Source organism: Bufo bufo, chromosome 9 (genome assembly GCF_905171765.1).
Source record: "Bufo bufo chromosome 9, aBufBuf1.1, whole genome shotgun sequence".
Lineage (NCBI taxonomy): Eukaryota > Metazoa > Chordata > Amphibia > Anura > Bufonidae > Bufo > Bufo bufo.
The window spans coordinates 205,960,840-205,988,523 of record NC_053397.1 but is presented as its reverse complement, the minus strand read 5'-3'; the positions used below and the strand labels follow the sequence as shown (position 1 = coordinate 205,988,523).

The 27,684-nt window shown below is 44.8% G+C and overlaps 1 protein-coding gene across 2 annotated transcripts in view; it reads right to left on the bottom strand.

The window, feature by feature from the left end:
* The window catches only part of LPAR3 (lysophosphatidic acid receptor 3), a 36,845-nt gene that overhangs the window by 3,826 nt on the left and 5,335 nt on the right, over window positions 1-27,684 (bottom strand). For both annotated transcript variants that reach the window (XR_005774263.1, XM_040407928.1), the window contains exon 2: window positions 14,074-14,829. Coding sequence is in view for 1 of the 2 variants with exons in the window: in XM_040407928.1 (XP_040263862.1) it covers window positions 14,074-14,809 (736 nt within the window). In the remaining variant the exon portion in view is untranslated. The remainder of the gene's footprint in view (window positions 1-14,073; window positions 14,830-27,684) is intronic.

Genomic DNA, 27,684 nt, shown 5'->3' with positions numbered 1-27,684 from the left:
TATGCATGTTGTCTTACTCCAAGCTGTATAGGCTCGAAAGCCTACTACCAATTAAGCATATTAGGTGATGTGCATCTCTGTAATGAGAAGGGGTGTGGTCTAATGACATCAACACCCTATATTAGGTGTGCATAATTATTAGGCAACTTCCTTTCCTTTGGCAAAATGGGTCAAAAGAAGGACTTGACAGGCTCAGAAAAGTCAAAAATAGTGAGATATCTTGCAGAGGGATGCATCACTCTTAAAATTGCAAAGCTTCTGAAGCGTGATCATCGAACAATCAAGCGTTTCATTCAAAATAGTCAACAGGGTCGCAAGAAGCGTGTGGAAAAACCAAGGCGCAAAATAACTGCCCATGAACTGAGAAAAGTCAAGCGTGCAGCTGCCAAGATGCCACTTGCCACCAGTTTGGCCATATTTCAGAGCTGCAACATCACTGGAGTGCCCAAAAGCACAAGGTGTGCAATACTCAGAGACATGGCCAAGGTAAGAAAGGCTGAAAGACAACCACCACTGAACAAGACACACAAGCTGAATTGTCAAGACTGGGCCAAGAAATATCTCAAGACTGATTTTTCTAAGGTTTTATGGACTGATGAAATGAGAGTGAGTCTTGATGGGCCAGATGGATGGGCCCGTGGCTGGATTGGTAAAGGGCAGAGAGCTCCAGTCCGACTCAGACGCCAGCAAGGTGGAGGTGGAGTACTGGTTTGGGCTGGTATCATCAAAGATGAGCTTGTGGGGCCTTTTCGGGTCAAGCTCAACTCCCAGTCCTTCTGCCAGTTTCTGGAAGACACCTTCTTCAAGCAGTGGTACAGGAAGAAGTCTGCATCCTTCAAGAAAAACATGATTTTCATGCAGGACAATGCTCCATCACACGCGTCCAAGTACTCCACAGCGTGGCTGGCAAGAAAGGGTATAAAAGAAGAAAATCTAATGACATGGCCTCCTTGTTCACCTGATCTGAACCCCATTGAGAACCTGTGGTCCATCATCAAATGTGAGATTTACAAGGAGGGAAAACAGTACTCCTCTCTGAACAGTGTCTGGGAGGCTGTGGTTGCTGCTGCATGCAATGTTGATGGTGAACAGATCAAAACACTGACAGAATCCATGGATGGCAGGCTTTTGAGTGTCCTTGCAAAGAAAGGTGGCTATATTGGTCACTGATTTGTTTTTGCTTTGTTTTTGAATGTCAGAAATGTATATTTGTGAATGTTGAGATGTTATATTGGTTTCACTGGTAAAAATAAATAATTGAAATGGGTATATATTTGTTTTTTGTTAAGTTGCCTAATAATTATGCACAGTAATAGTCACCTGCACACACAGATATCCCCCTAAAATAGCTAAAACTAAAAACAAACTAAAAACTACTTCCAAAAATATTCAGCTTTGATATTAATGAGTTTTTTGGGTTTATTGAGAACATGGTTGTTGTTCAATAATAAAATTAATCCTCAAAAATACAACTTGCCTAATAATTCTGCACTCCCTGTATAATGCATGGACACACTGTGTCCTCCAGAGTGAAAAATGCTCTTTGTAGCTGAGGTCCTGAACTCCACCTATTAATCCCAAAATTCCCTAAAAGTCATTGAAAAATTGATTTTTTAAAGCCAGACAACCACTTTAAATGAAAGGCTCTAGAACAGGGATCAGCAACCTCCGGCACTCCAGCTGTTCTGAAACTACATTTTCCAGAATGCCTTATTCAGTTCCATGGGACAACTATGCCAGTGTGCATGCTGAGAGTTGCAGTTTCACAGCAGCTGAAGTGCCGCAGGTTTCTGAACCCTGCTCTAGAAGTTATCATATCATTTAAAAAATTTACAATATGAAAGATGAAAGACGCATAGGTTATTTAGACTGTCTTATTATACGCTAAGGCAAGGAATGGGTTAAGGCATCCAGCCTCATTGATGGAGATGTTTGACGTCTTATTTCGTGTTTGCAGGACACACACACAACTCTCAGCCTTTACAAACTTCATTGAGACGTCCAGCCATGCAACAATCCCTTTCATCTGAGATGAGTTTCAAAGCTACCAGTGAAAAGGGAGTTTTTCCAGTTTCTGGTCTTTTGTATAATGACTCTGATGAAGAAAGTGGCAAAACTCTGCAGGTCCCAACAGGAGCGAAGATAGAAGAGCAGGAAATGACAGAACGTAAACACCCAGCCTACGAAATGACAGTCAGCTCCCAGGCTACATCAATTCTGGGAGTTTGGCAAGAACAGGCACCCAATAAATGCTGAGATGTTTAGGTAGCGTGCAATGGTCTGCATTCAATATCCTACTAGGAGCTTCTCTGAACACCCTCCGTGCATGTATGTATGCTGCATTATGCAGGTCCAGATCAACACGATCTCTACTAATTGTCCGCTTTGTATAAGGAAGATCACAAACAGACCTCTGGATGGATCTTGGATGGGCCTTTTAGACCAATTAGTTGTGTTCACAGATATTTTAGGCTACAGAAGGACCCTCATTTATAAGCCAGTCAGAGCTGAATGGATCTTCTAGTAAGAGGACCCCCTCATGCAGGTCACCATTGATTTTTGGTGGATCTACAGATATGGCTTAATATAATGAACATGGAGTATCTATTTTAAAGGGGTTTTCCAGGGTGATAATTAAGAAAAAAATCGGAAAGAGTTAAAAATAACAAAGTGGTCTCTACTGGCTATTCCAGCCTGTCACCGGGGGAAATGCCAGGAAGGGTCTGCTCAGCCAATCACTAAGATCAGTGATTAGCTGAGCAGCATTCGCTGGTATTTCCCATGTGTTGAGCCAGAACAGGAGGTGGAAGGCATCAAGAAGAAACAAACTAATTAGTAAATCAAATTAGTAAAACGCTGTGTAATTAACAGATATTGATGGATTGATAGTATACATAATTTTAGCAGCCAGTGTCCAGCTGTGTAAATTAAAATAATGGGGTGCATTAAAAGAGATTCACATAGAATGGACAATACAAAGATCTATATGATCATTGTTTTACACCAAAGCCTGTAACTACGACAAGGGTGCCTCCGATACTTTTATTTACATGAATTTCACTGTCATTGTTTTATACCAAGGCCTGTAACTATGACAAGGGTGCCTCCAATACTTTTATTAACATGCATTTCGCCATCATTGTTTTATACCAAGGCCTGTAACTATGACAAGGGTGCCTCCGATACTTTTATTTACATGAATTTCACTGTCATTGTTTTATACCAAGGCCTGGAACTATGACAGGGGTGCCTCCAATACTTTTATTAACATGAATGTCACCATCACTGTTTTATACCAAGGCCTGTAACTATGACAAGGGTGCCTCCACTACTTGTATTTACATGAGTTTCACCATCATTGTTTCATACCAAGGCCTGCAACTATGACAAGGGTGCCTCCACTACTTGTATTTACATGAGTTTCACCATCATTGTTTCATACCAAGGCCTGCAACTATGAAAAGGGTGCCTCCAATACTTGTAGTTACATGAGTTTCACCATCACTGTTTTATACAAAGGCCTGTAACTATGACAATGGTGCCTCCACTACTTGTATTTACATGAGTTTCACCATCACTGTTTTATACATAGGCCTGTAACTATGACAAGGGTGCCTCCAATACTTGTAGATACACAAAATTCACCATCAGGCATGAATTCTTTACTGAAGACTATAAAGCCCTGAGATTTCAGCATGTGTACAGTAGAGTAAACCTGTTTACTATATAGCTCCCTTACTATTGTTTTCAGAATTCGTGGTTTTATCAATATTGTGAGCCCTTAGGATGGAGTTCTGATAACTCGATTCCCTATGAACACTTTATACAGAGTTACAATTGACTTATCCTTGTTTACTAAGAAACTTGTGAAGACATGACAAAACAGTCTGGAGTAAAAACATCTCTCATCACCCCCATGCTTTAAATAGGCGCCTGTCTGTATCCTCTCTGACCTTGAGCAAAAAAATAGCAGATAACATATTGTGAATGTTTTGTTCTTTGTTTTATCTTAGCATGGACATAAATGGCATAATACGAGAGACAGAATTATGTCACGTGAAGGGTCTGCTTTCACTAACAGAGAGATCATGGTTAGGGAGATACCCTTTAACTACTCAAGACGCCCAGGAATGCTGGCAATGAAGGGGTTTCCCAAATTAACGGCCCATCTTTAGGATAGGGCATCAATGGTTGATTGATGGGATCCGACTGCTGGCACACTTACCGATCACTTATCATTCAATGAAGAGTCTTCTTCATTGTTTACCCAGTCACTGCTCCATATATACAGTTGTGCCTGATGGTACCAAGCATGACCACAACTGTTTGGACCGTGCCTGGGTAAATAAAGGAGGGGACCCCGGCAGGGTGCTAGGTTTCAGACCCGCACTGGTGAAATATTGATGAATTATGAATAGGCTATCAATATTACAGTTCTGGAAACTCCCTCAAAGGGCTCTTCCCATCTGGGACATTTATGACATAAATGTCAAATACGTGCGTTTCCCAGCTCTGGCACCCATTCCTATCTCCAGAAAGGGGCCCCCAATGCGAACTGCGCATGCATGGTGTCCTTTCCATCCAAGATGGATGCCTTTCATCTTTTCCAGCCCAGGTCTCAGGCCCGGACTGGAAATCTGTTGTGCTGGGCAAAATCCCGGTGGGTCATCCTTCAGGTCACACTGTGGATGGTCCTGGGACTATGCTTCTTAAATTAATTAAATAAAGGAATTGAGCAGTAGACGTTCATAAGGTTGTTATACTAGCATCAGTAGAATGTGCTGTGCGGGGGTCAAAGCTGGCATTGCCTACCTCTCCTTCTTGGTGCACTGCACGTCTACTCGCCGCTCATCTCCAGGCAGGTGCCCAGGCTGCAGACAGTGTGATATGGCAATGGAAAGAGGCTCATGTGATCTACATACTACGAGAGGCTGGGGGTGCTACATTATGTATTCAGGGGCTAGGGGTGTTACATTATATACTATGAGGGGCTTGGGGTGTTACATTATATACTATGAGGAGCTGGAGGTGTTACATTATATACTATGAGGGGCTCGGGGTGTTACATTATATACTATGAGGAGCTGGGGGTGTTACATTATATACTATGAGGAGCTGGGGGTGTTACATTATATACTATGAAATGCTGGAGGTGTTACATTATATACTATGAGGAGCTGGGGGTGTTACATTATATACTATGGGGGGCTGGGGGTGTTACATTATATACTATGAGGAGCTGGGGGTGTTACATTATATACTATGAGGAGTTGGGGGTGTTACATTATATACTATGAAATGCTGGGGGTGTTACATTATATACTATGAGGAGCTGGAGGTGTTACGTTATATACTATAAGGCTCTGGGGGTGTTACATTATATACTATGAGGAGCTTGAGGTGTTACATTATATACTATGAGGGGCTGGAGGTGTTACATTATATACTATGAGGAGCTGGGGGTGTTACATTATATACTATGAGGAGCTGGGGGTGTTACGTTATATACTATAAGGCTCTGGGGGTGTTACATTATATACTATGAGGAGCTGGAGGTGTTACATTATATACTATGAGGGGCTGGAGGTGTTACATTATATACTATGAGGAGCTGGAGGTGTTACATTATATACTATGAGGAGCTCGGGGTGTTACATTATATACTATGAGGAGCTGGAGGTGTTACATTATATACTATGAGGGCTCGGGGTGTTACATTATATACTATGAGGGCTCGGGGTGTTACATTATATACTATGAGGGCTCGGGGTGTTACATTATATACTATGAGGATCTGGGGGTGTTACATTATATACTATGAGGAGCTGGAGGTGTTACACTATATACTATGAGGAGTTGGGGGTGTTACATTATATACTATGAGGGGCTGGGGGTGTTACATTATATACTATGAGGGGCTGGAGGTGTTACATTATATACTATGAGGAGCTGCGGGTGTTACATTATATACTATGAGGGGCTGGAGGTGTTACATTATATACTATGAGGAGCTGGGGGTGTTACATTATATACTATGAGGGGCTGGGGGTGTTACATTATATACTATGAGGAGCTGGGGGTGTTACATTATATACTATGAGGGGCTGGGGGTGTTACATTATATACTATGAGGGGCTGGAGGTGTTACATTATATACTATGAGGGGCTGGAGGTGTTACATTATATACTATGAGGAGCTGGAGGTGTTACATTATATACTATGAGGAGCTGGGGGTGTTACATTATATACTATGAGGAGCTGGAGGTGTTACATTATATACTATGAGGGGCTGGAGGTGTTACATTATATACTATGAGGGGCTGGAGGTGTTACATTATATACTATGAGGGGCTGGAGGTGTTACATTATATACTATGAGGAGCTGGGGGTGTTACATTATATACTATGAGGGGCTGGAGGTGTTACATTATATACTATGAGGAGCTGGAGGTGTTACATTATATACTATGAGGAGCTGGGGGTGTTACATTATATACTATGAGGGCTCGGGGTGTTACATTATATACTATGAGGGGCTGGAGGTGTTACATTATATACTATGAGGAGCTGGAGGTGTTACATTATATACTATGAGGAGCTGGAGGTGTTACATTATATACTATGAGGAGCTCGGGGTGTTACATTATATACTATGAGGAGCTGGGGGTGTTACATTATATACTATGAGGGCTCGGGGTGTTACATTATATACTATGAGGGGCTGGAGGTGTTACATTATATACTATGAGGAGCTGGAGGTGTTACATTATATACTATGAGGAGCTGGAGGTGTTACATTATATACTATGAGGAGCTGGAGGTGTTACATTATATACTATGAGGGGCTCGGGGTGTTACATTATATACTATGAGGAGCTCGGGGTGTTACATTATATACTATGAGGAGCTGGAGGTGTTACATTATATTCTATGAGGAGCTGGAGGTGTTACATTATATACTATGAGGGCTCGGGGTGTTACATTATATACTATGAGGGCTCGGGGTGTTACATTATATACTATGAGGATCTGGGGGTGTTACATTATATACTATGAGGAGCTGGAGGTGTTACACTATATACTATGAGGGCTCGGGGTGTTACATTATATACTATGAGGGCTCGGGGTGTTACATTATATACTATGAGGAGCTGGAGGTGTTACATTATATACTATGAGGGGCTGGAGGTGTTACATTATATACTATGAGGAGCTGGGGGTGTTACATTATATACTATGAGGGGCTGGAGGTGTTACATTATATACTATGAGGAGCTGGGGGTGTTACATTATATACTATGAGGAGCTGGAGGTGTTACACTATATACTATGAGGGCTCGGGGTGTTACATTATATACTATGAGGAGCTGGGGGTGTTACATTATATACTATGAGGAGCTGGAGGTGTTACATTATATACTATGAGGAGCTGGGGGTGTTACATTATATACTATGAGGAGCTGGAGGTGTTACATTATATACTATGAGGGGCTGGAGGTGTTACATTATATACTATGAGGGGCTGGAGGTGTTACATTATATACTATGAGGGGCTGGAGGTGTTACATTATATACTATGAGGAGCTGGGGGTGTTACATTATATACTATGAGGGGCTGGAGGTGTTACATTATATACTATGAGGGCTCGGGGTGTTACATTATATACTATGAGGGCTCGGGGTGTTACATTATATACTATGAGGATCTGGGGGTGTTACATTATATACTATGAGGAGCTGGAGGTGTTACACTATATACTATGAGGGCTCGGGGTGTTACATTATATACTATGAGGGCTCGGGGTGTTACATTATATACTATGAGGAGCTGGAGGTGTTACATTATATACTATGAGGGGCTGGGGGTGTTACATTATATACTATGAGGGGCTGGAGGTGTTACATTATATACTATGAGGAGCTGGAGGTGTTACATTATATACTATGAGGAGCTGGAGGTGTTACATTATATACTATGAGGAGCTCGGGGTGTTACATTATATACTATGAGGAGCTGGGGGTGTTACATTATATACTATGAGGAGCTGGAGGTGTTACATTATATACTATGAGGGGCTCGGGGTGTTACATTATATACTATGAGGAGCTCGGGGTGTTACATTATATACTATGAGGATCTGGGGGTGTTACATTATATACTATGAGGAGCTGGAGGTGTTACATTATATACTATGAGGGCTCGGGGTGTTACATTATATACTATGAGGAGCTCGGGGTGTTACATTATATACTATGAGGATCTGGGGGTGTTACTTTATATACTATGAGGAGCTGGAGGTGTTACATTATATACTATGAGGGCTCGGGGTGTTACATTATATACTAGGGGAGCTGGGGGTGTTACATTATATACTATGAGGGGCTGGAGGTGTTACATTATATACTATGAGGAGCTGGGGGTGTTACATTATATACTATGAGGGGCTGGAGGTGTTACATTATATACTATGAGGAGCTGGAGGTGTTACATTATATACTATGAGGGCTCGGGGTGTTACATTATATACTATGAGGAGCTGGGGGTGTTACATTATATACTATGAGGGGCTCGGGGTGTTACATTATATACTATGAGGAGCTCGGGGTGTTACATTATATACTATGAGGATCTGAGGGTGTTACATTATATACTATGAGGAGCTGGAGGTGTTACATTATATACTATGAGGGGCTCGGGGTGTTACATTATATACTATGAGGGGCTGGAGGTGTTACATTATATACTATGAGGGGCTCGGGGTGTTACATTATATACTATGAGGGGCTCGGGGTGTTACATTATATACTATGAGGAGCTGGAGGTGTTACATTATATACTATGAGGGGCTGGAGGTGTTACATTATATACTATGAGGCTCTCGGGGTGTTACATTATATACTATGAGGGGCTCGGGGTGTTACATTATATACTATGAGGAGCTGGAGGTGTTACATTATATACTATGAGGGGCTCGGGGTGTTACATTATATACTATGAGGAGCTCGGGGTGTTACATTATATACTATGAGGAGCTGGGGGTGTTACATTATATACTATGAGGAGCTGGAGGTGTTACATTATATACTATGAGGGGCTGGAGGTGTTACATTATATACTATGAGGAGCTGGGGGTGTTACATTATATACTATGAGGAGCTGGAGGTGTTACATTATATACTATGAGGGGCTGGAGGTGTTACATTATATACTATGAGGCTCTCGGGGTGTTACATTATATACTGTGATGTATATATGCTGAGGACAGTGGGATGTGCTCCATTTGTCCAGGGAACGAAGCTCGGTGAGTATTAATGTTTTTATTTTATTTACAACAGATGAACTTCACTAATATAAGTGGAGCATTACTGTATGGTGGCACTAAGGGAACATACCTACTGAGTGGGTGGGGGTTGTATGGAGAGCCTGGGTGGCCTTAACTAGCCATGGAAGGGGGGGGGGGGGTGTTGAGGGGATGTTGCTTTCCATTCAAAAATTTGCTATGGAGCCTCTTCTAGTAATGCCACTGACTCCCAGCACCCCCTCCGATTAGCTGTTGGCAGTAGCTCTGGCGCTGGAGGTACACAGCTCCCTCCACTGAGTAGTAGATGTTAATGGCACCACAGCTCCTATTCCCTTGATGCAATGACAAAGTGGCACTCACCGCCTGTCTCTATCAGCTGCTTGCTGCACCTCAGGATGCAGCACCCCAGAATAGACTAAGGCTGGGTTCACACGGGCGTTGCGGGAAAATGTGCGGGTGCGTTGCGGGAACACCCGCGATTTTTCAGCGCGAGTGCAAAACATTGTAATGCGTTTTGCACTCGCGTGAGAAAAATCGTGCATTTTTGGTACCCAAACTCGAACTTCTTCACAGAAGTTCAGGCTTGGGATCGGTGTTCTGTAGATTGTATTATTTTCCCTTATAACATGGTTATAAGGGAAAATAATAGCATTCTGAATACAGAGTGCATAGTAAACTAGCGCTGGAGGGGTTAAAAAAAAAATATTATAATTTAACTCACCTTAGTCCACTTGATTGCGTAGCCTCGCATCTCCTTCTGTCTCCTTTGCTGAACAGGACCTGTGGTGAGCATTCATTACAGGTAAAGGACCTTTGGTGACGTCACTCCGGTCATCACATGATCCATCACCATGGTGATGGATCATGTGATGGATCATGTGATGACTGGAGTGACGTCACCAAAGGTCCTTTACCTGTAATTAATGCTCACCACAGGTCCTGTTCAGCAAAGGAGACAGAAGGAGATGCCGGCTACGCGATCAAGTGGATTAAGGTGAGTTAATTTTATTTATTTATTTTTTAACCCCTCCAGCGCTGTTTTACTATGTATTCTGTATTCAGAATGCTATTATTTTCCCTTATAACCATGTTATAAGGGAAAATAATAATGATCGGGTCTCCATCCCGATCGTCTCCTAGCAACCGTGCGTGAAAATCGCACCACATCCGCACTTGCTTGCGGATGCTTGCGATTTTCACGCAACCCCATTCACTTCTATGGGGCTTGCGTTGCGTGAAAAACGCAGAATATAGAGCATGCTGCGATTTTCACGCAACGCATAAGTGATGCGTGAAAATCACCGCTCATCTGAACAGCCCCATTGAAATGAATGGGTCGGGATTCAGTGCGGGTGCAATGCGTTCACCTCACGCATTGCATCCGCGCGGAATACTCGCCCGTGTGAAAGGGGCCTTAGAGTACTGTGTCTACAGCTCAGGGAATCATTATCTCTCATAGATCCAGAAAGAGAAAGCCATCTCTACTTTACAGTACTCCAGAGAGAGAAAGAAAGAACCAGACGGTCCGGAATCTGCATGGCCGAGCATTGGAGTCAGTCAGCAAGGTATTAGCTGTTTGAGGCTGATAGACTTTACTGCAGTGAGAGGGACGCTGCTATTACACCCTTCACTCTTGGACACAGTCCTGGCCAGCCGTTTCTTAATCCTATACCCCTCAGCTGGGAATTACGGACACGTCTGCAAGAACCATTTTGCCAGCCTTAGATTCTGCCGAGAGAGAGACTTTGGAGAGATAGAGAGTAGGAGTATTACAACCCCCAACCTTCCTTATATTCATACATTGCTATCAGAGAAAATTTGTGCTGTGAACTGTTCGGAACTGTGTTTTGATACCGTTGGATGTACTACAACTCCCATTCTGCACTTTAGTAAAGAGAGACGTCTATTTTCTATAACTAGCACCATTCGCCGCCCACAGCACCTACGTCCCCTGCATTGCTCCCGTGCCACACTCATAACACCAAGGGCACCTCAACTACCATCAGACGAGAGCCCCGACATCAGGATGTGCCCCGAGGGAAGAAAGGGTGCGCCCTCCTGTCACCGTCCTGGCCCTAGGGAGCAATGGCGTAAGGATTGCAACTGTGAATTACTGTTGCAGCCAGAGCCACTACCACTCCCATTCTCCACTCCTGCCGGGCTCGCTGTTCAAGCAGAAAACCCAACGTCTGATTTTTTTTTAACTTCATAGTAGATTTCAATTGAATAAAATGAATCATAAGACAAGCCTTTTCTAATGTCCTACTGGTTTCCTTGTAAATCCAGCAAATACCAGTAATAGATAAGTTATAAATGTGTAATACACTCACTGACCGCATTACATTACTGACATGACCACGGTAAGACATGAGTCTCCGGGCCCGCTGCACGCGCCAGGCGCTGACTCATTTGGGTCAATTAAGTATTGGTGTAATAATTAGAATTCAGGATTTATAGGAAATGTGTTCTGCAAGGAGCGGTAAGTACATTAAGCAATCAAGAGATGTCAATGTGGCCTTAGGAGGCAAGGCGGTTTATTTAACTGACGACGAGTTGTCTGGAAGCATAGAAACTTTCAGCAAGATCTCTGCTTGCTGGCATCCAAAGAAAGTCTTCTTTTAGGCTACTTTCACACTAGCATTATTATTTTCCGTTATTGAGATCCGTCATATGGTCTCAATACCGGGAAAAAACACTTCCGTTTTGTCTCCATTCATTGTCAATGGAGAAAAACGGATTCGACATGACCCACAATGCAAGTCAATGGGGACTGATCCACTTTCTCTGACACAATAGAAAACGGATCCGTCCCTCATTGACTTTCAAGGGAGTTCATGACGGATCCGTCTTGGCTATGTTAAAGATAATACAACGGGATCCGTTCATAACGGATGCAGACGGTTGTATTATCAGTAACGGAAGCGTTTTTGCTGAACCCAAAAATGCTAGTGGGAAAGTAGCCTTAGTCTACTTCCAAAAGATAAAAATCTGTCCTGCACTGATAACTAGTGTTGAGCGAATCAAAGGCCACGAATTTCAGGGAATCGATTTCACCTGAAAAAATGTAAAAAAAAAACAAAACATAGTTACCTCATCCATTTGCTCGCGACAGGCCAGCCGCCATCTTGATTGAAGACCTCACATGAAATCCCGTGCACGGTGACATATGACGCCACCACACCTGCCGCCCTGAAGACGTCATCATGGGCCGCATGAGATTTCACACTAGATCTTCAATCAAGATAGCGGTGGCCGGCCCCGTCGCGAGCAAATGGATGAGGTAAGTACAATTTAATAAATTTTTTTCTAATTTTACACTGTGTTGTTACTGTCGGATCCCGCAATCCGCTATGAACGCAGAATCTGAGGGGTACAATGACGGGGAGCGGCGCGATCCCTGTCATTGCACCCACTACTTACAAAGAAATGTACTTCGTGAGGAAGTAATTCATCAGAAAGCAAATTTTTTTGTAAAATTTAGGCAAATCACATTTTTTAATACTTCGCTCATCTCTACTAATGACTGGACTGTACCGAGCACGTGGCCAAGACAGATTTTTATTAATTGGATGGTATCAATGGAAGTTCCCACTGAACAACAGCAAGCAGAGATCTTGAAAACTTAGAAAAATGCATAACAATGGATAACCTTCCTTTGCTGGGGCCGGAATACATCCCTTTAGAGGGATTACTCTATCTGGACAGCCCCATAGGGATATTATCAGGACATCGTATGGGGAGGAGAACAATGAAAAACTACAAGATTGAGTTGTACAACAAGCTCTCCCCCCACCACAACCAAAAAATAATCAATAAAATAAATAAATCATTGAATTTTCCTTTTCTCTAGGCATATTTTAGATATTGTATATCAGTTTCTGGGAAAACTAGATGACAACCAATTCGGTGGCCACAGTCCTTCTAGAGAATGTGACCCAACTTTCCAAAAACCATGTACTTATGGTTGTGCCTGGTACTGTAGCTTAATCCTATACAGTAGAATTGGACTGACCTGTAGTACCAGTCATTGCCACCACCAAATGTGTGTCACTGTGCCTGGGTACAGCTTTATTCATCTGATTGGTGGAGGTGCACCGATCAGATATTGATGGCCTACTCTAAAGACAGCCCATAAATATTATAGGATATTATAAGACATAGAATGAGTGCAGGTCGTCCAAGGGGTAGTTAAGAAATGAGACAAGAGTTCAGGTTTGGTGACATATGGGTGGCGTGGTGGCCCTGCGGCTAGCTGTGGCGGCAAGGAGCGAAAACAGTGGCACCATATTTGTGTGACTTTTCTCCACATTATATTCCACTCTTGTTTCTGGGTCTGCTATATTGATGACCTACCCTCAGGATTGGTCATCAACATCTGATCAGTGGGGGTTCCAGGTGTCCTCAGTTGTTTGAGGAGGTTGGTGTACAACATGGCCGTCTCTCAGTATACCAAGCACAGCGTCGTCCATCGGATAGTGGCTGTGTTTTGTATTGCAGCTCAGGCCCATTGACTTGAATGGGACTGAGCTGCACCTAGGCCAGTGACGGATGAATGTGACGTCACTGGCCTAGGAAGAGACTCTGAGAGTCTCTTCAAACCGCAGATCTATGGTGGTGCCAGGAGTCAGACACCACCGATCAGATACTGATGACCTATCCTGAGGATAAGCCATATATATCAAAAACCCCTTTAGTGAGACTCCTATAAAGTCACCCCAGAGGAATCGATCAGATGTAAAATAACCCATGTGAAGCTTCTAGCAACCTTACCTAACACAGTCATGACCGTCTTCATCAACTTTATTGGAGTCCGTCTTCGACTTATAGAGCCAGTTGTGTGTGGAGACAACACGTTGGTCTTGTATTGAACATACGTGTAGATCCTTAGATAAGCCGCCACCATGATTAGAAAAACAGCCAGGTTAGAGACCGTCCAAAAAGTGAGGTAGCTCCTGCTGTAGATGGGTGCAAGAGAGGAACACGTGGTTATGTTACAGATGCAATTCCAGCCCAAGGTGGGGACAGCACCCATAAAAATGGCCACACCCCAGATGAGCAAAATGAGACAAGTCACTCTCCGTTTGGTCAGGTTGCTGTGAATTCTCATCCGGACAATTGAGATATGTCTCTCAACAGCAATGACCAGAAGGTTGGCCAGTGACGCCGACATGCTCGTGTCCAGGAGGCCCTGGCGCAGAAACCACTTGTGTACGGTTAATGTTCTTGACATTGGCCCCGTATGAAACATCAGATAGACATAAGCGATCCCAGAGAAGAAGTCTGCGGCGGCTAGGTTGGCCAGCAGGTAGTAGAAGGGATAGTGGAAGCGCTTGTTCTTGACCACAGCCGCGATGACCAACATGTTTGAGATGAATATGAACAAGCAGCAGCAGGCCCCGAAACAGAACATCAAAATCAGCTTGGCCCCCGACCAGTCGTCTTCTGTCTGCGCATTGCTCTGATTGTAGAAAAAGTCCATTTGTTTATCATAGTGACAGTTGTTCATCCTGAAGGGAACTGCGCATCCTGTGAAAGAAGGAAATCATCGTAAGATGTCCAATACGACCCAAGCTTACTCTACTCTTATGGGTCCCTGCTCTTCCTTCTACCTCATGCTCCTTCTAGGTGGCACTTTCTTCTGCCCTAGTTTTCAAAGTGACAAATGCAACATCTGCTTGAACTTTACGTGAAACTCGGTTCCTCCCAAACTCCAAAATATGGTGAATTGATTCCATTTAAATGGTTCTGGTGTAAAGGTGGCCATGCACATGAGGGTACAGCCACACTGTCAGGTTTCCTGATGCAGTTTTGAAAGCCATAATCAGGAGTGGATTATAAATGGACAGAAAGTATAAAGGACAGATATGACTTTTCTCCTCTTTTTTGAATTCACCGGTGGTTTTGGCTTCCAGAACTGCATCAGGAAACCTGACCGTGTGGCCGTAACCTTTGACTGAAGCTCAGTGTTCCACGGACGTGTGCTGTACGTGTTCTCCACAGACAGCACACATACCCGTTCATCAGTGTTTTAGCACGGTCCATGGGTCCATTTTTTTAGCACGGATGCATACTCTATTATGTTAATCATGCCCATTATAGTCTATGGGTCCGTGCCACCCCTGTTTTATCCGTGTTTCAGGAAGAGAGGCTTTGAAAATAATTTTTTAGTTGTTCAGTGTCAGTGAAACACGGATGGCACAAGGACAGCAAAAAAAAACAGACACATGGACATCTTCACAGAGGCATCACTAACCACATTTGACACAGACGTGTGAACGAGGCTTAATTAGCCCGAACCTGCTGGCCAACCATCTAAAGACCAGTTCACACAAAGGTTTTCCGAGCGAGCTGAAAAAGCTATTTTGTGTTGAAGTAAACACCCTTTGGTTAGAAAACGTATGGTCCGTGGTAGCGAAATCCATAATGGAATTCTTAGATAACCCGAACCCTGTACACCAAACTTGAAAACAGAAGTTCGCTCATCCCTATTTTTATGGTGTTGTATATCCTATGTCTTCTGGAATCTGTTGGGCAAATTGAGAAAATAATGTCTTGCCAGATGGCACAGCGTGATGTTGCCTGGTGCCATCTAGTCTGAAAAACATCCGTAAAAAAAAAAAAGAAAAAGCACATTAATTCTCCATTACAATAATTTGGAAATGTTTTACAATAAAACTATGAAAATTAATAAGATGTGAACGAGAATCGGACAGGAAACACCTCGTCTGTTACTTGTCTCCCAGAGGAATATAAATCCGTACCGTAAATCAACTTACCGTAAAATAGGGAAAAATAAGATAATCGGAATCTCATTGCTTCTCGGTTGGGGTAATACCACCATGCATTATCTTGGCTGGTTTTTAATCCTGCTATATTAGTTTAGCTACATTGTTTTATTGGCTTCTGAAATCCAAGTTTTAGCACATTCACTTCAATGGGAGCAGCTCTGCAGTAACGAGCTCCATCTACTACACAATGATTGGAGCTGTAGTTCTGGTGCTGGTGGTAGGAAACGGTCCACCAATCAGAGGAAAAGACCATCAATATAAAAATCCCTTTAAAGAAGAACGCCCACAAAAATCTTTATTCTCAGGCCCATTAGAAAGGTACATGATATAAACTGCAGTGAAGGTAACCTTCTTATCAGTGACTGTATTTGTGAGTTATAACCTCCCTTCTGCTCCTCAGCTGTGTCATGTGACCAGCACTCTGATCTCCAACTGACACAGGGCAGGAAGTCAGTTACGTCTCTATTCATTCCTATGAGACTGACATCAAGGCTCCCATAGAAGGACATACAGAAACTGACTTCCTGTCCTGTGTCAGTTGGAGATCACAGTGATGGTCACATGACACAGCTGAGGATCAGAAGGGAGGTTATAACTCAAATTCAGTCACTGGTAAGAAGATTACCCTCACTGCAGTTTACACCATGTAGCTTTCTAACAGGTCAGAGAATAGAATTTTTGTAGGAGTGCTACTTTAATTTTGTCAATATTTATTGCATTCCATGGAGGTAGAACGATGTCTAGAACCTTCACCAGAACTAGAACATGTCAACTAGTGTTTAGCGAAGTGAGCTTCAGATGCTTCATCCGAAGTCGCTTCGTTCAAAACTTCGGAATAATACTGTACGGAGACTGTTCCGATGAGCCGAAGTTAGTTATTTTTAAAGTGGAAAACCACTTTAAAACTTGAAACCTAGTACCTCGGAACCGAAGCAGAGTTCGGTTTCAAGTTTTAAAGTGGTTTTCCATACATTCTAATACTGTACAGAGACAAATCTCCGTACAGTATTATTCCAAAGTTTTGAACAGAGCGACTTAGGGTGAAGCGTCTGAAGCTCGCTTCCCTCAACATTAATGTCAACTAGTAGAACTCCAAGAAAACTTTACTAGTCCATAAACCTCTGCCATCCTATATTTCCAATCTGACTTCCGCCTTATCCGTGCTCTCTGCTCAACCATTGGGCCATGGTTGTTATCCTCCATCATCACAAACTTTCATCCTAAATCTCTAGGATTTCTACAAAATGTGGCCTTACACATTAGTTGAATGCCGACTAAACCCTCGGATTTTGGCTGAATTGGATGGCTATGTTGGATTTGAACATGCCCAATTCCTTGTTCTCATGGGAGACACATTAAGTCACTGCCATAGACGTCAGGTAGCGGCGTATCCTCACTTCCTATTGAGAACACATGCACGCTCGGCTGCACTAGAGATGCATGTGTTTTGGGGACGGGGTAGGCGGTTCGGTGGACTATGCAGTTGGCTGATATCTAAAGTTGTGTTAGTTTAAGGGGGTTGTCCAGGCTACAGATATTGATGACCTATACGACCTATACGACATCCAGCAACCCATTGATCAGCTGTTTTGGGCAGCAGCTACATCAAAAACTACACAGTGTATGGAGCAGAAGCAGAAGGGTAGTTTCCGGCCCCAGCGTGTAGGAGCTGAGCTGCAGTACCCTGGCATGACCACTACACAGTGTTTGGAGCAGTCTGCATAGTTCTCTGCACCTAAACAGCTAATTGTGGGGTGGCAGCAGGCAGGCTCGGACTGTCCCACCGTGGAGGCTGGGGATTCCTCGGTAGGCCCCCATTCTCCTGCACCCGGAGATAAGATGGAGGAGTAATTATTTCTCTTGTTTCTTATGAGAGATAATGGCAGTATCGCACAGCGATGCAGCCTTCTTCTGGTGTAAATTGTACAGGAGGCCCCGCAGTATCTTCTAAATTTCCCGGGCTGCTGGCAGTGAAGGAGGAGAGAACATGTCTGGCCATCCTCCTGCCCTCCCTGCTGTCAGAAAACGGTGGCTCCTCTGCGGTGCTGGGCTGATTTCTCAGGTGTGTGACAGTAGCGAGCTGTAGGAGACTGTAAGAGGGAAATAGGGGAATTGTTTATAGTAGACTCAGATCTGTGTATGTGTGCTGCTCACTGCAGAGTTCAGAGTGGCATTGGGGGGGGCTCACTGGCATAACTATAGGGGTCCCAGCGGTTGCGACCGGGCCCCTAAGCCAGGGGGGCCCAGAGGGCCCCCTTGCCAATGGTACTGTACTTAATGGAAGCGCTCACTAGTCTGCAGGAGGAGGGGCAGAGAAGCGCTGTCCAGTACTTACCCCTCCTCCTGCTCACTCTTCTCAGGGCCCGCGCCGCTGTGTCCTGGCTGCAGGAGGTCAGGTGACTGCAGCGCGGGCCCTGAGAAGAGAAGACAGCCAGGACAAGGAGAGTGGCGGCAGGAGAGGTAAGTGACTTTATTATTTTACAGTCTGATCTGAGGTCTGATATGGAGGTCTAATGGGGGGTCTGGAGAGGTCTCACTGGGGGTCTGGAGTGGTCTATGGGGGTCTGGAGGTCTGACTGAGGGGGTCTGGAGGTCTGACTGGGGGTCTTAAATGGTCTAATGGGGGTTCTGGAGGTCTGACTGGGTGTCTGGAGGTCTGACTGGGGGTCTTAAGTGGTCTATGGGGGGTCTGGAGGTCTGACAGGGGAGTCTGGAGAGGTCTGACTGGGCGGTCTGAAGAGGTCTCACTGCGGGTCTGGAGGTCTAATTGGGTCTGATTGGAGGTCTAGAGGTCTAATGGGGGTCTGGAGGTCTAATGGGGGTCTGATTGAGGGTCTAGAGGTCTGATTGGGGGTCTGAAGGTCTGATTGAGGGTCTGGAGGTCTAATGGGGGTAAACTATGGGGGTCCTGGAGGTCTAGTGGGAGTCTGGAGGTCTAATGGGGGTCTTATCTGAGGTCTGATATTGGGTCGGGGTCTTACATGGAGGTCTAATGGGGGTCTGATCTGAGGTCTAAAACAGGGGTCTTATATGGGGTCTGACATAAAGGTCTAAAGAGCGTTTGTTCTGAGATGGGGGGGATCTCATTTACGGTTTTATATGGGGGTATGATCTGAAAGAAGGGGGGATTTTCAGGGGGACTGTTTCTGCAGTAAAGTATTGGGGAGCACAGTGGACACAGTATTGGGAGTGGCAGGATGGGGTGTTGAGAAGGTGAGGAGGAGGATGGAAAAGTAGGAAAGTAAGATGTCTGTTTGTTAAACTCTGCAGAGACGAGGCGCTGCTGAAAGAAGTCACCATGGTGGTCTGGTCTGACAGGAGAAGAGGAGGAAAGAGAATATTTACATCAGAGAAGAGAAGTCCCTGGATGGAAGAGGTACATATGTGGTGCTGTATGACCCTGTATGTTCTGTAGCGCTGTATGTAATGTTTTCCAAGTATGTCTTTAAAGGGGTTGTCCGCTTTTTTTTTTTGTATGAGCGCTGCCTTCTCTGCTCTGTTTACCAGCTCATCACTGCAAATGCTACGGCGAGCAGGTGAACAGAACAGAGAAAGCACCTCTTATATGAGCGCTGCCCTCTCTTCAAATAGCTGATTGTCGGGGGTGCCGGAGGACCCCGGCTGATGTGATATTGATGACCTATCCTGAGGATAGGTCATCAGTAGTAAAAAGAGGACAACCCCTTTAACAGTAGGAGTGGAGGGAAGGGGGAGGCATTACAATATTTGCCTTGGGCAGCAGAAAAGCTAGGTGCAACAGCGCTGAATGAAGGGGGGGGGGGGGGGGGCAAGCTTAACTCTTGCACCAGGGCCCATGAGCCTTTAGTTACACCCCTGGACTCTGCCCTAGGTCCCCCAATGCCTCTGCTTTATGTGCACCCCCATTAGTGCCACAGCTCCAGATGCCCCCACTCTAAATGCACCCCTAATATTGCCTCTTCTCAAGTTGACCCCCCTAATACCTCTGCTCCAGGATCACCACTATTACCCTGCTTCAGGTGACCCTAAAGTCTCTGCTTTATGTGCACCCCCATAAATGCCCCAGCTCCAGATGCCCCAACTCTAAATGCACAGCTAATATTACCTCTTCTCCATTTACCCCTGCTCCAGGATCCCCACTACTACCCTGCCTCAGGTGACCCTAATGCCTCTGCTTCAGTTATGACCCTCCGTTTGTGCCCTTTGCTCACCTTGCTCCTCTAGCACCTTGGGCTTTGTTAAAGGTTGTGACCTGCAAAGGGGGTTGGACTTATGCCCGAAAAATTCTGCACAGTGCGTCACATTCTCCAGTATTGATCACTGCTGCCATGTAAAGAGATACTGGTGGTGGAGTGGTGGAGGATTTAAAGGGGCTGTGCAGGTTTTCAAGTTATCCTTTCCACACCATAGGGCATAACTATATGATTAGTGGGCTCCGATTCTGTGACCCCCCCACTGATTCCAGAAGTGGGTCCTGTATCCCCTTTTTGATGGTGTGGCAGGCCACACATACGCCCTGCTGCTCCATTTATTCTCTTTGGGACCACTGGAACTATCCAGCGCTGTACTCCGCCATCTCCAGCGACCCCATAGAGAATGGATGAAGTCAAGAAGGGGGATCAGTGGGGGCTTGAGCGTTCAGACCCCCACGAATCACTTAGTTATCCCCGTTCCTGTGGATAGAGGATAACTAGAAAAGTGAAACTACACTGAAAATCAATAGCAATTATACTCCCGGAGTCAAGACTATAAATATGAGATCCCAAGAGGGAATGGCGGAAGAGAGCTAAAACGTAACCTTCACTTATAATTAGTAAAATATGATAGGAGCACCAAAACATACAAACAGTACTCAGACACAGACTCCCCATTAAGAGAAAATTTGCTCAGGTAAAACGGAACGTCCTTACCAGTTCAGACGTACCCCAAGCACGACAGACCAGGCAAAATTCAAGTTCGGAGTGGCCTGTCAGATACCACGGTCGGTGGTGTAGCCGGGTATCTTCCTCCCTGACTAACCCTAGATGTTGGGAAGGGGTAGCTAGTCTGACCCTGCCTATCTACACAGAGCACACGCCCCCGAAAGGGGCGTCCCCGTCTGTATACCTAGCCCTAGGGACGGGCGGTATCCCTATTGTGCCCTACAGGATATTCCCGACGTGTCACGTTTCAACTAATGTATTATCAGGGGAGGTAATCCAATTAGAGAAAAATTGTCATCCTTAGGTCAGTGGACCACAAGGATAGAATGACAGGACGGGGTCGCCCCTTTCGGGACGGGTTCTCTGTGTAGATAGGTGTAGAGGGAAGTCAGGTGGGCGTATGTATATGGATATATATATGTATCTGCCCCTTCTTTGATATGTATATATATGGGCCCCTTTATATGGCCAATAGGGATATATATTTCCTGTATGGCCATGTATATATTGGCCCTGTATGGCAAGTGGGGACATATGTATGTCCCCTGTATGTGATGCCCCAGGTATATGCGAGTGTGTGTGTGTATATAGATATGTGTGTATGTATTTGCACACGTCTGTGTATATACACTTATGACAGTATGTATGTGGGCTTATTGCTGCCCATTCATACCCCCGGTTTTATATGTATGTATGTGTATGTGTTTATAGATGTGCCCCAAGCATCTGTGGATATATATGTATATGTGTAGAGGGAAGTGTATTAAATATTCCCTAGATTCAATTCCCTATCAACTCTTATCAACAGTTCATCCCCCATGTTTAGAGAAAAACTTGTGCTGATAGCCGGTAGGATAACAGCTGATCAGTATCTAGTCCTGTTTTGTTCAGGCCCCAAACAGTAGGATGGTCTCGTTTGCTGGTCACCTCAGGACAAAGAGATTGCAGACTCTCTGGCACCGTTTGTCAGGGGCTTTCTAACCAGAGACATCATGAACCTATTTCCACACCTCTACCCCATGGCTAAACTCCATTCCCCTACTTCCAGCATTTTGGGACTAGGGGGGAGGACTCTTGGGATTTGAGGAAGGCACACTATGATGTCACATGCCTGAGGAGGGGGGGAGGTGAGCTGTTTCTGAGGCTGATATATGAGCCCCAAGCCAGGAACAGGGGTCTCTTGGAACTGGACTACACACAGAGACACATGGGAACAGCTCCTTGAAGGAAGAGAGGCCGATATGCCCCTGGAGATGGCTGAGTATACCCTGGCATGGCATTGCATCTCTGCCCTTGCAGTGCCAACCACATTTACCCCTTCCCTGCCCAGCAGCACCAACCCCTGTTGGTGTAACCCCTGACCTCCCTCCCCATTATCCCTGCATTTACCCCTACCTTGCCAACCCTGTTCCCCTGCTCCGCCCTGCTATACCCCTGCAGCTGCCTTCAGCCTGGTGTATCTGTGGCCTGCATTAACCCTTGCAGGTCCCAGTAAGCCCTGCTACTCTTATTTCCCCTAGGGCTAGTTTAGAGCCAGGTTGGGTGGGCTGCCAATGAATGTATGTGTGTGTGTACTGTATTAGATAGTTGTGTGGGTGGAATTTGGGAACTGTGTAGTGTAGTGCTGTATTTATAGTACTGTATTGTTAGTGTATTGCGTGTATTGTGCACTGTAGGTTGATAATAAATATATTGTATTATTTGTATTATACCTACTGTGTAACGTGTTGTTATTAGCGGTAGCTAGCTCAGTTAGGCGTTCGCAGCTAGTTTAGTGATTAGCGTAAGGCAAAATGAAAGTAGTGCTATTAATATAAAAGGTAAAAATAGGCGGAGTCATCAATAGACGGCTCCTCCTATTTATGAATATTAATTATTGATATTTGCATAAATATTGGTGATTCATATTCCCCCTTTACAATAGGCAGGGTCAGACTAGCTACCCCTTCCCAGCATCTAGGGTTAGTCAGGGATGGCTGTTCCCGGCCCTATCTATGCATGAAGATACCCGGCTACACCACCGACCGTGGTATCTGACAGGCCACTCCGAACTTGAATTTTGCCTGTTCTGTCGTGTACGTCTGAACTGGTAAGGACGTTCCGTTTTACCTTGAGCAAATTTTATCTTAATGGAGAGTCTGTGTCTATGAGTATTGTTTGTATGTTTTGGTGCTCCTATCCTATTTTACTAATTCTAAGTAAAGGTTATGTTTTAGCTCTCTTCCGCCATTCCCTCTTGGGATATCATATTTATTAACTAGAAAAGTGGACGCAGGTCCTTTAACAGGCGAGCATTTCTATTTTTAGTTTGACACATATTTGGGGCCAGATTTTTAATTTTTAATTATTTTTTTTTACACCCAAAGAAAACCTTTAAGGATAGGGAATGTGAAAAGGTCCAACAGATATGACACGACAGGTGATAAGTGTCTGATTGATGGGGGTCTGACTGCTGGGACCCCCATGATCAAGGGAACGTGGTCTTTAGACCCTTGTGTACATAGATTGGCGGTAATGTAATTGAATGTCTCAGGAGAGGACCCCTTTTTCCATGATCAGTGGGTGTTCCAGCAGTCAGCAATCTGATAGTTATCACCGATCCTGTAGATAGGCGATCGGTCATTATGGTAGGACAACCGTTTTAAATATAATGTAGATTATGTACAATCTGAGGAGGTTAAGATTTGGTAAATTTCATGCCAGACATTTATGCTTAAAGGGGTTAAAGGGTTTGTCTCACTTCAGTAAATGGCATTTATCATGCAGTTTATACAAGGCACTTACTAATGTATTGTGATTCTCCATATTGCCTCCTTTTCATCACATTATACACAGCAAGTATCGGTGGTTATTACCACCGTGTAATCCAGCAGTGGTGGCCGTGCTTACACACTATAGGGAAAGGATGGAAGTGCGCATAGGCCAACACCTTTACTTATAGTGTGTAAGCACGGCCACCGCTGCTGGATTACAGAGTGATCAAACCATGGATACGAGCTGTGTTTAATGTGATGGAAAGGAGGCAATATGGACAATCACAATACATTAGTAAGTGCCTTGTATTAACTTTCTCTACATGATAAATGCCATTTGCTGAAGTGAGACGACCCCTTTAACCGCTTTAAGTGTGCTACACTGAATAGGGTTAGGCATAAATGTCTCGGTGTGTGCATTGCGTGTTTCCTATGTGTGATTGGTGTGTGCTATATATGTTCTATGCATCAGTGGTGTATGTGCAGCATGTGACATATGCATCAGTGGCATGTGAGCCACGTATAAGTGTCTTGTGTCCCACATCTGTCCAATGAGTGATTGGTGTGCGCTGCATGTGTCTTGTTTCTGACTGACTTACGTGCAGGATATCCGTATAAGTGTAAATTCTGCCACATGTATGTTTGTGCATTTTACTGTGACTGTCGGCCATCATACTTCATCTTTAATATTTCTGTTATCACTGTAAGGGCGGCTCATGAACACGACTAGAGAGGAGCGAATTTTATATTTTGAAATTCGTTCACGCTTAGTTTGGTGGTAAAAGCAGAATTGCGTTATGGATTTCGTTACCACGGACCATAACGCAATTCTATGACTGAATGCATAATGGAATTCCTATAGAGGCATTCCGTTATTTATTCCATCATAATAGAAGTCTATGGGCTGCATAACGGATCCGTCCACTTTCCAAACGAAGCGTGAACGAATTTCATAAAAATTGGCTCATCTCTAAACACGACCGTTGGATGTTTTGCTGTCTGCAAATTGCAGATCCGCAAAACATGGATACCGGGTGTGTGCATTCCACATTATGCAGAACAGCCGGCCTCTAATAGAACCGTCCGATCCTGGTCTGTAATGCCGACAATAATAGGACATGTTATATAATTTTGCGGAATGGCCATACGGACCTCCAGACACGGAATGCACACAGAGTCATTTATTTTATTTTTTTGCGGCCCCATTGAAGTGAAGTGAACGGTACAGACATAGAAAAAAAATAAGTTAGTGTGCAGGAGCCCTAAGGTGGGCCCCCAGAATCAGTTACACTGGTGGGCCCTAAGTACCCCAGTCTGACACTGCCGGCAGCGGTGCACCACCAATGAGGCCAGGTGAGGCGATCGCCTCGGGCGGCACCAGGAACGGCCATGGGCAATGAGCGCTTGCATTGTGGCAAAGGGGTTAGGTTAAGAAATTGGCATGGGGGGGCAGTTTCAGTTTTCGTCTCAAGCAGCAGAAAGGCTAGGTGCACCCCTGGGTGCCAGGTGTCAGGTCGCCACCATTCTGATACTGGTGACCTATTGTCACGATCAGTGGGGGGGGGGGGGGACGCCACACTGAACACAGGAGGGAAGGGGAACAGTAACTGGGCCTGGAAACTAGGGAAGAAACAGGTCACCTCCTAAACAACCCTAATCCGGGCCCTAACTACCTATCAATATGAATAGACCATGAAGGTAAGATTCATATGCTGGATACCTAGGCCCTTATATCCCTATAAGGCCCTGGAATGAGGTTAGGACCAGAGACAACCCATTCCTCCCCAGATGGATGAATGGAAGTCTCTGTCTCAGGCCCAGATACAAACAACAGGGAATATAACAAACACAAAACAATAAGAAAAGACAAGACTTAGCTGAAAGTAGAAAACTGGCAACTCCAGAAGCAGCACAGAGTACAACCGAGCAGCTAGTAAGAAGGCAGGAAGAAAATCTATAACCCGCACCTCCAAGAGTGAGAAGCGGCTACTTATGGGAAAGGCAAATCACCAACAAGGAACACCTGAAGCAAGGGCTGTGGCATTCACCAAAACACAGACACAATAAGATCCACAGTGAACTTGTCAATGTAACCCACGAGTTGCCAGTCTCTCCGATCTCCTGGTACCTGCCATGGGAACGTCTGTGACACCTATGCTTTAAAGGGCTTGTCCAGCCCTCTTTAAGTGAAGGTCTCTTCTCACAACAGGCCATCACTAGCTCCGGCAGCCCACACCTCCACCGATCTGCTGTTCTGTGTAGCTCAGTTGACGTTGGAACGACATAGCACCATTAACACCGTACTGTACAGCGCTCATCACCACAGCGTGGCTCCCATAGACTTCAGTGATGAGCGCTGTCCACTACAATGTTGACGGTGCCCTGGAGCTCTGGCGTCAACTTCTGGTGGGGATGCGGGTTGCCAGAGCCCAGCCGATCATGCAAATAATACCCATAATGCACCTAACTTTTCAACCTGGACAGATGGGGCTGGTATTTATTTCCCCATTTATACCCTGTCCATGACCTCTCCATCCAGTATTTGCTAACAATGCAGTTTCTAAGTCCTACATAGGTTCTTGAAAGCCAATAGCAAAAGGGGATGGGCTCCAGCAGAGCTGGCCCCCCTCTCCACAAGGGCCCCATAGTAGCCGCAGGGTCTCTCATGCATGCCTTTGTGTTGGTCAGAGACTCTCCATACTGAAATCTAGGAATAGTATCTTGGAGTCATAGGACACCGTTAATACATCATCGTAAGAGCGCTTGATCCTATCAGGGAAATGCAGGCAGGTTCCAGACTGATAATTATATGTTTTCAAGGCACAGATGGGTGTTTAGTGTCACAATTCCCACGGCCTGAACTAAGTGGTCACAAAATGTCAAAAGTTAACACTTGTATAACCCAGGGGCGGGCAGGCCATAGACCCTACAAGGAAACTTCCCGGTTGGCGGATGCCCACAGGGCCACCTGAGCCCTACTCACAGCCTCTGGCCGGGTACATAATGACCTGATATTTACAGCCTGAGGGCTCATGCACACGACCGTATGTATATTGCAGTCCGCAAAGCAGGGATGCTCAAAAAATACGGATGACATCTGTGTTCATTCTGTATTTTGCGAAACGGAACAGCTGGCCCCTAATAGAACAGTCCTATCCTTGTCCGTAATGCGGACAATAATAGGACATGTTCTACATTTTTGCCGAACGGACATAAGGAAATGGAATGCACATTGAGTAACTTCCGTTTCTTTTGCGAACCCATTGAAATGAATGGTTCCGCATACGGTCCGCAAAAAAAAAATATTGAACGGACACAGAAAGATATACATTTGTGTGCATTAGTCCTTAATGCCAGCGCCGTAGGTGCCCTCCTGAACTCAACGTTATCACGAGCTTCAGTATGGTGATAGGACAGTATTTTATGCTGCACTGTGGTATCTGGTTCTGCTGGGGCGGTATTTTGTGCTGCACTACGGTATTGCTGGCCCCCCCACATACTTCTCTTGTCCCTGCCTACTTAAGGCTTGCATTGCCCCGTCTTCTGCCAATTTGGACTTGCCTACAACTTGGGGACACTTCTAATTTTTCAAGGACCACTTTAAGTTCCCAGTCCGCCCCTGGTATAACCCCACCGATACCTTGAATGTACAAGGACAGATAGGATATGATATGTGCTTAGGCATTCCTTCTGGTGCCCTTGAGAAGCGTGAGCTGGCACATGTTTTATAGCAACAGTGTTACAATGACAGGAGCTACAACAATGTAGAAATATGTAAGACCCTGGCATATGTATTTGGCCTCATGGTAACCAGTATGCTGGGGCATCATATGATCATTGCATGTGTAAGGTTGGCCATACAGGTGATGCCTCCCAATGCAGTACCCCAGAGTGGGGGCTATCTGCCGATAGTTTGTTATGTAATATACTGTTATGTAT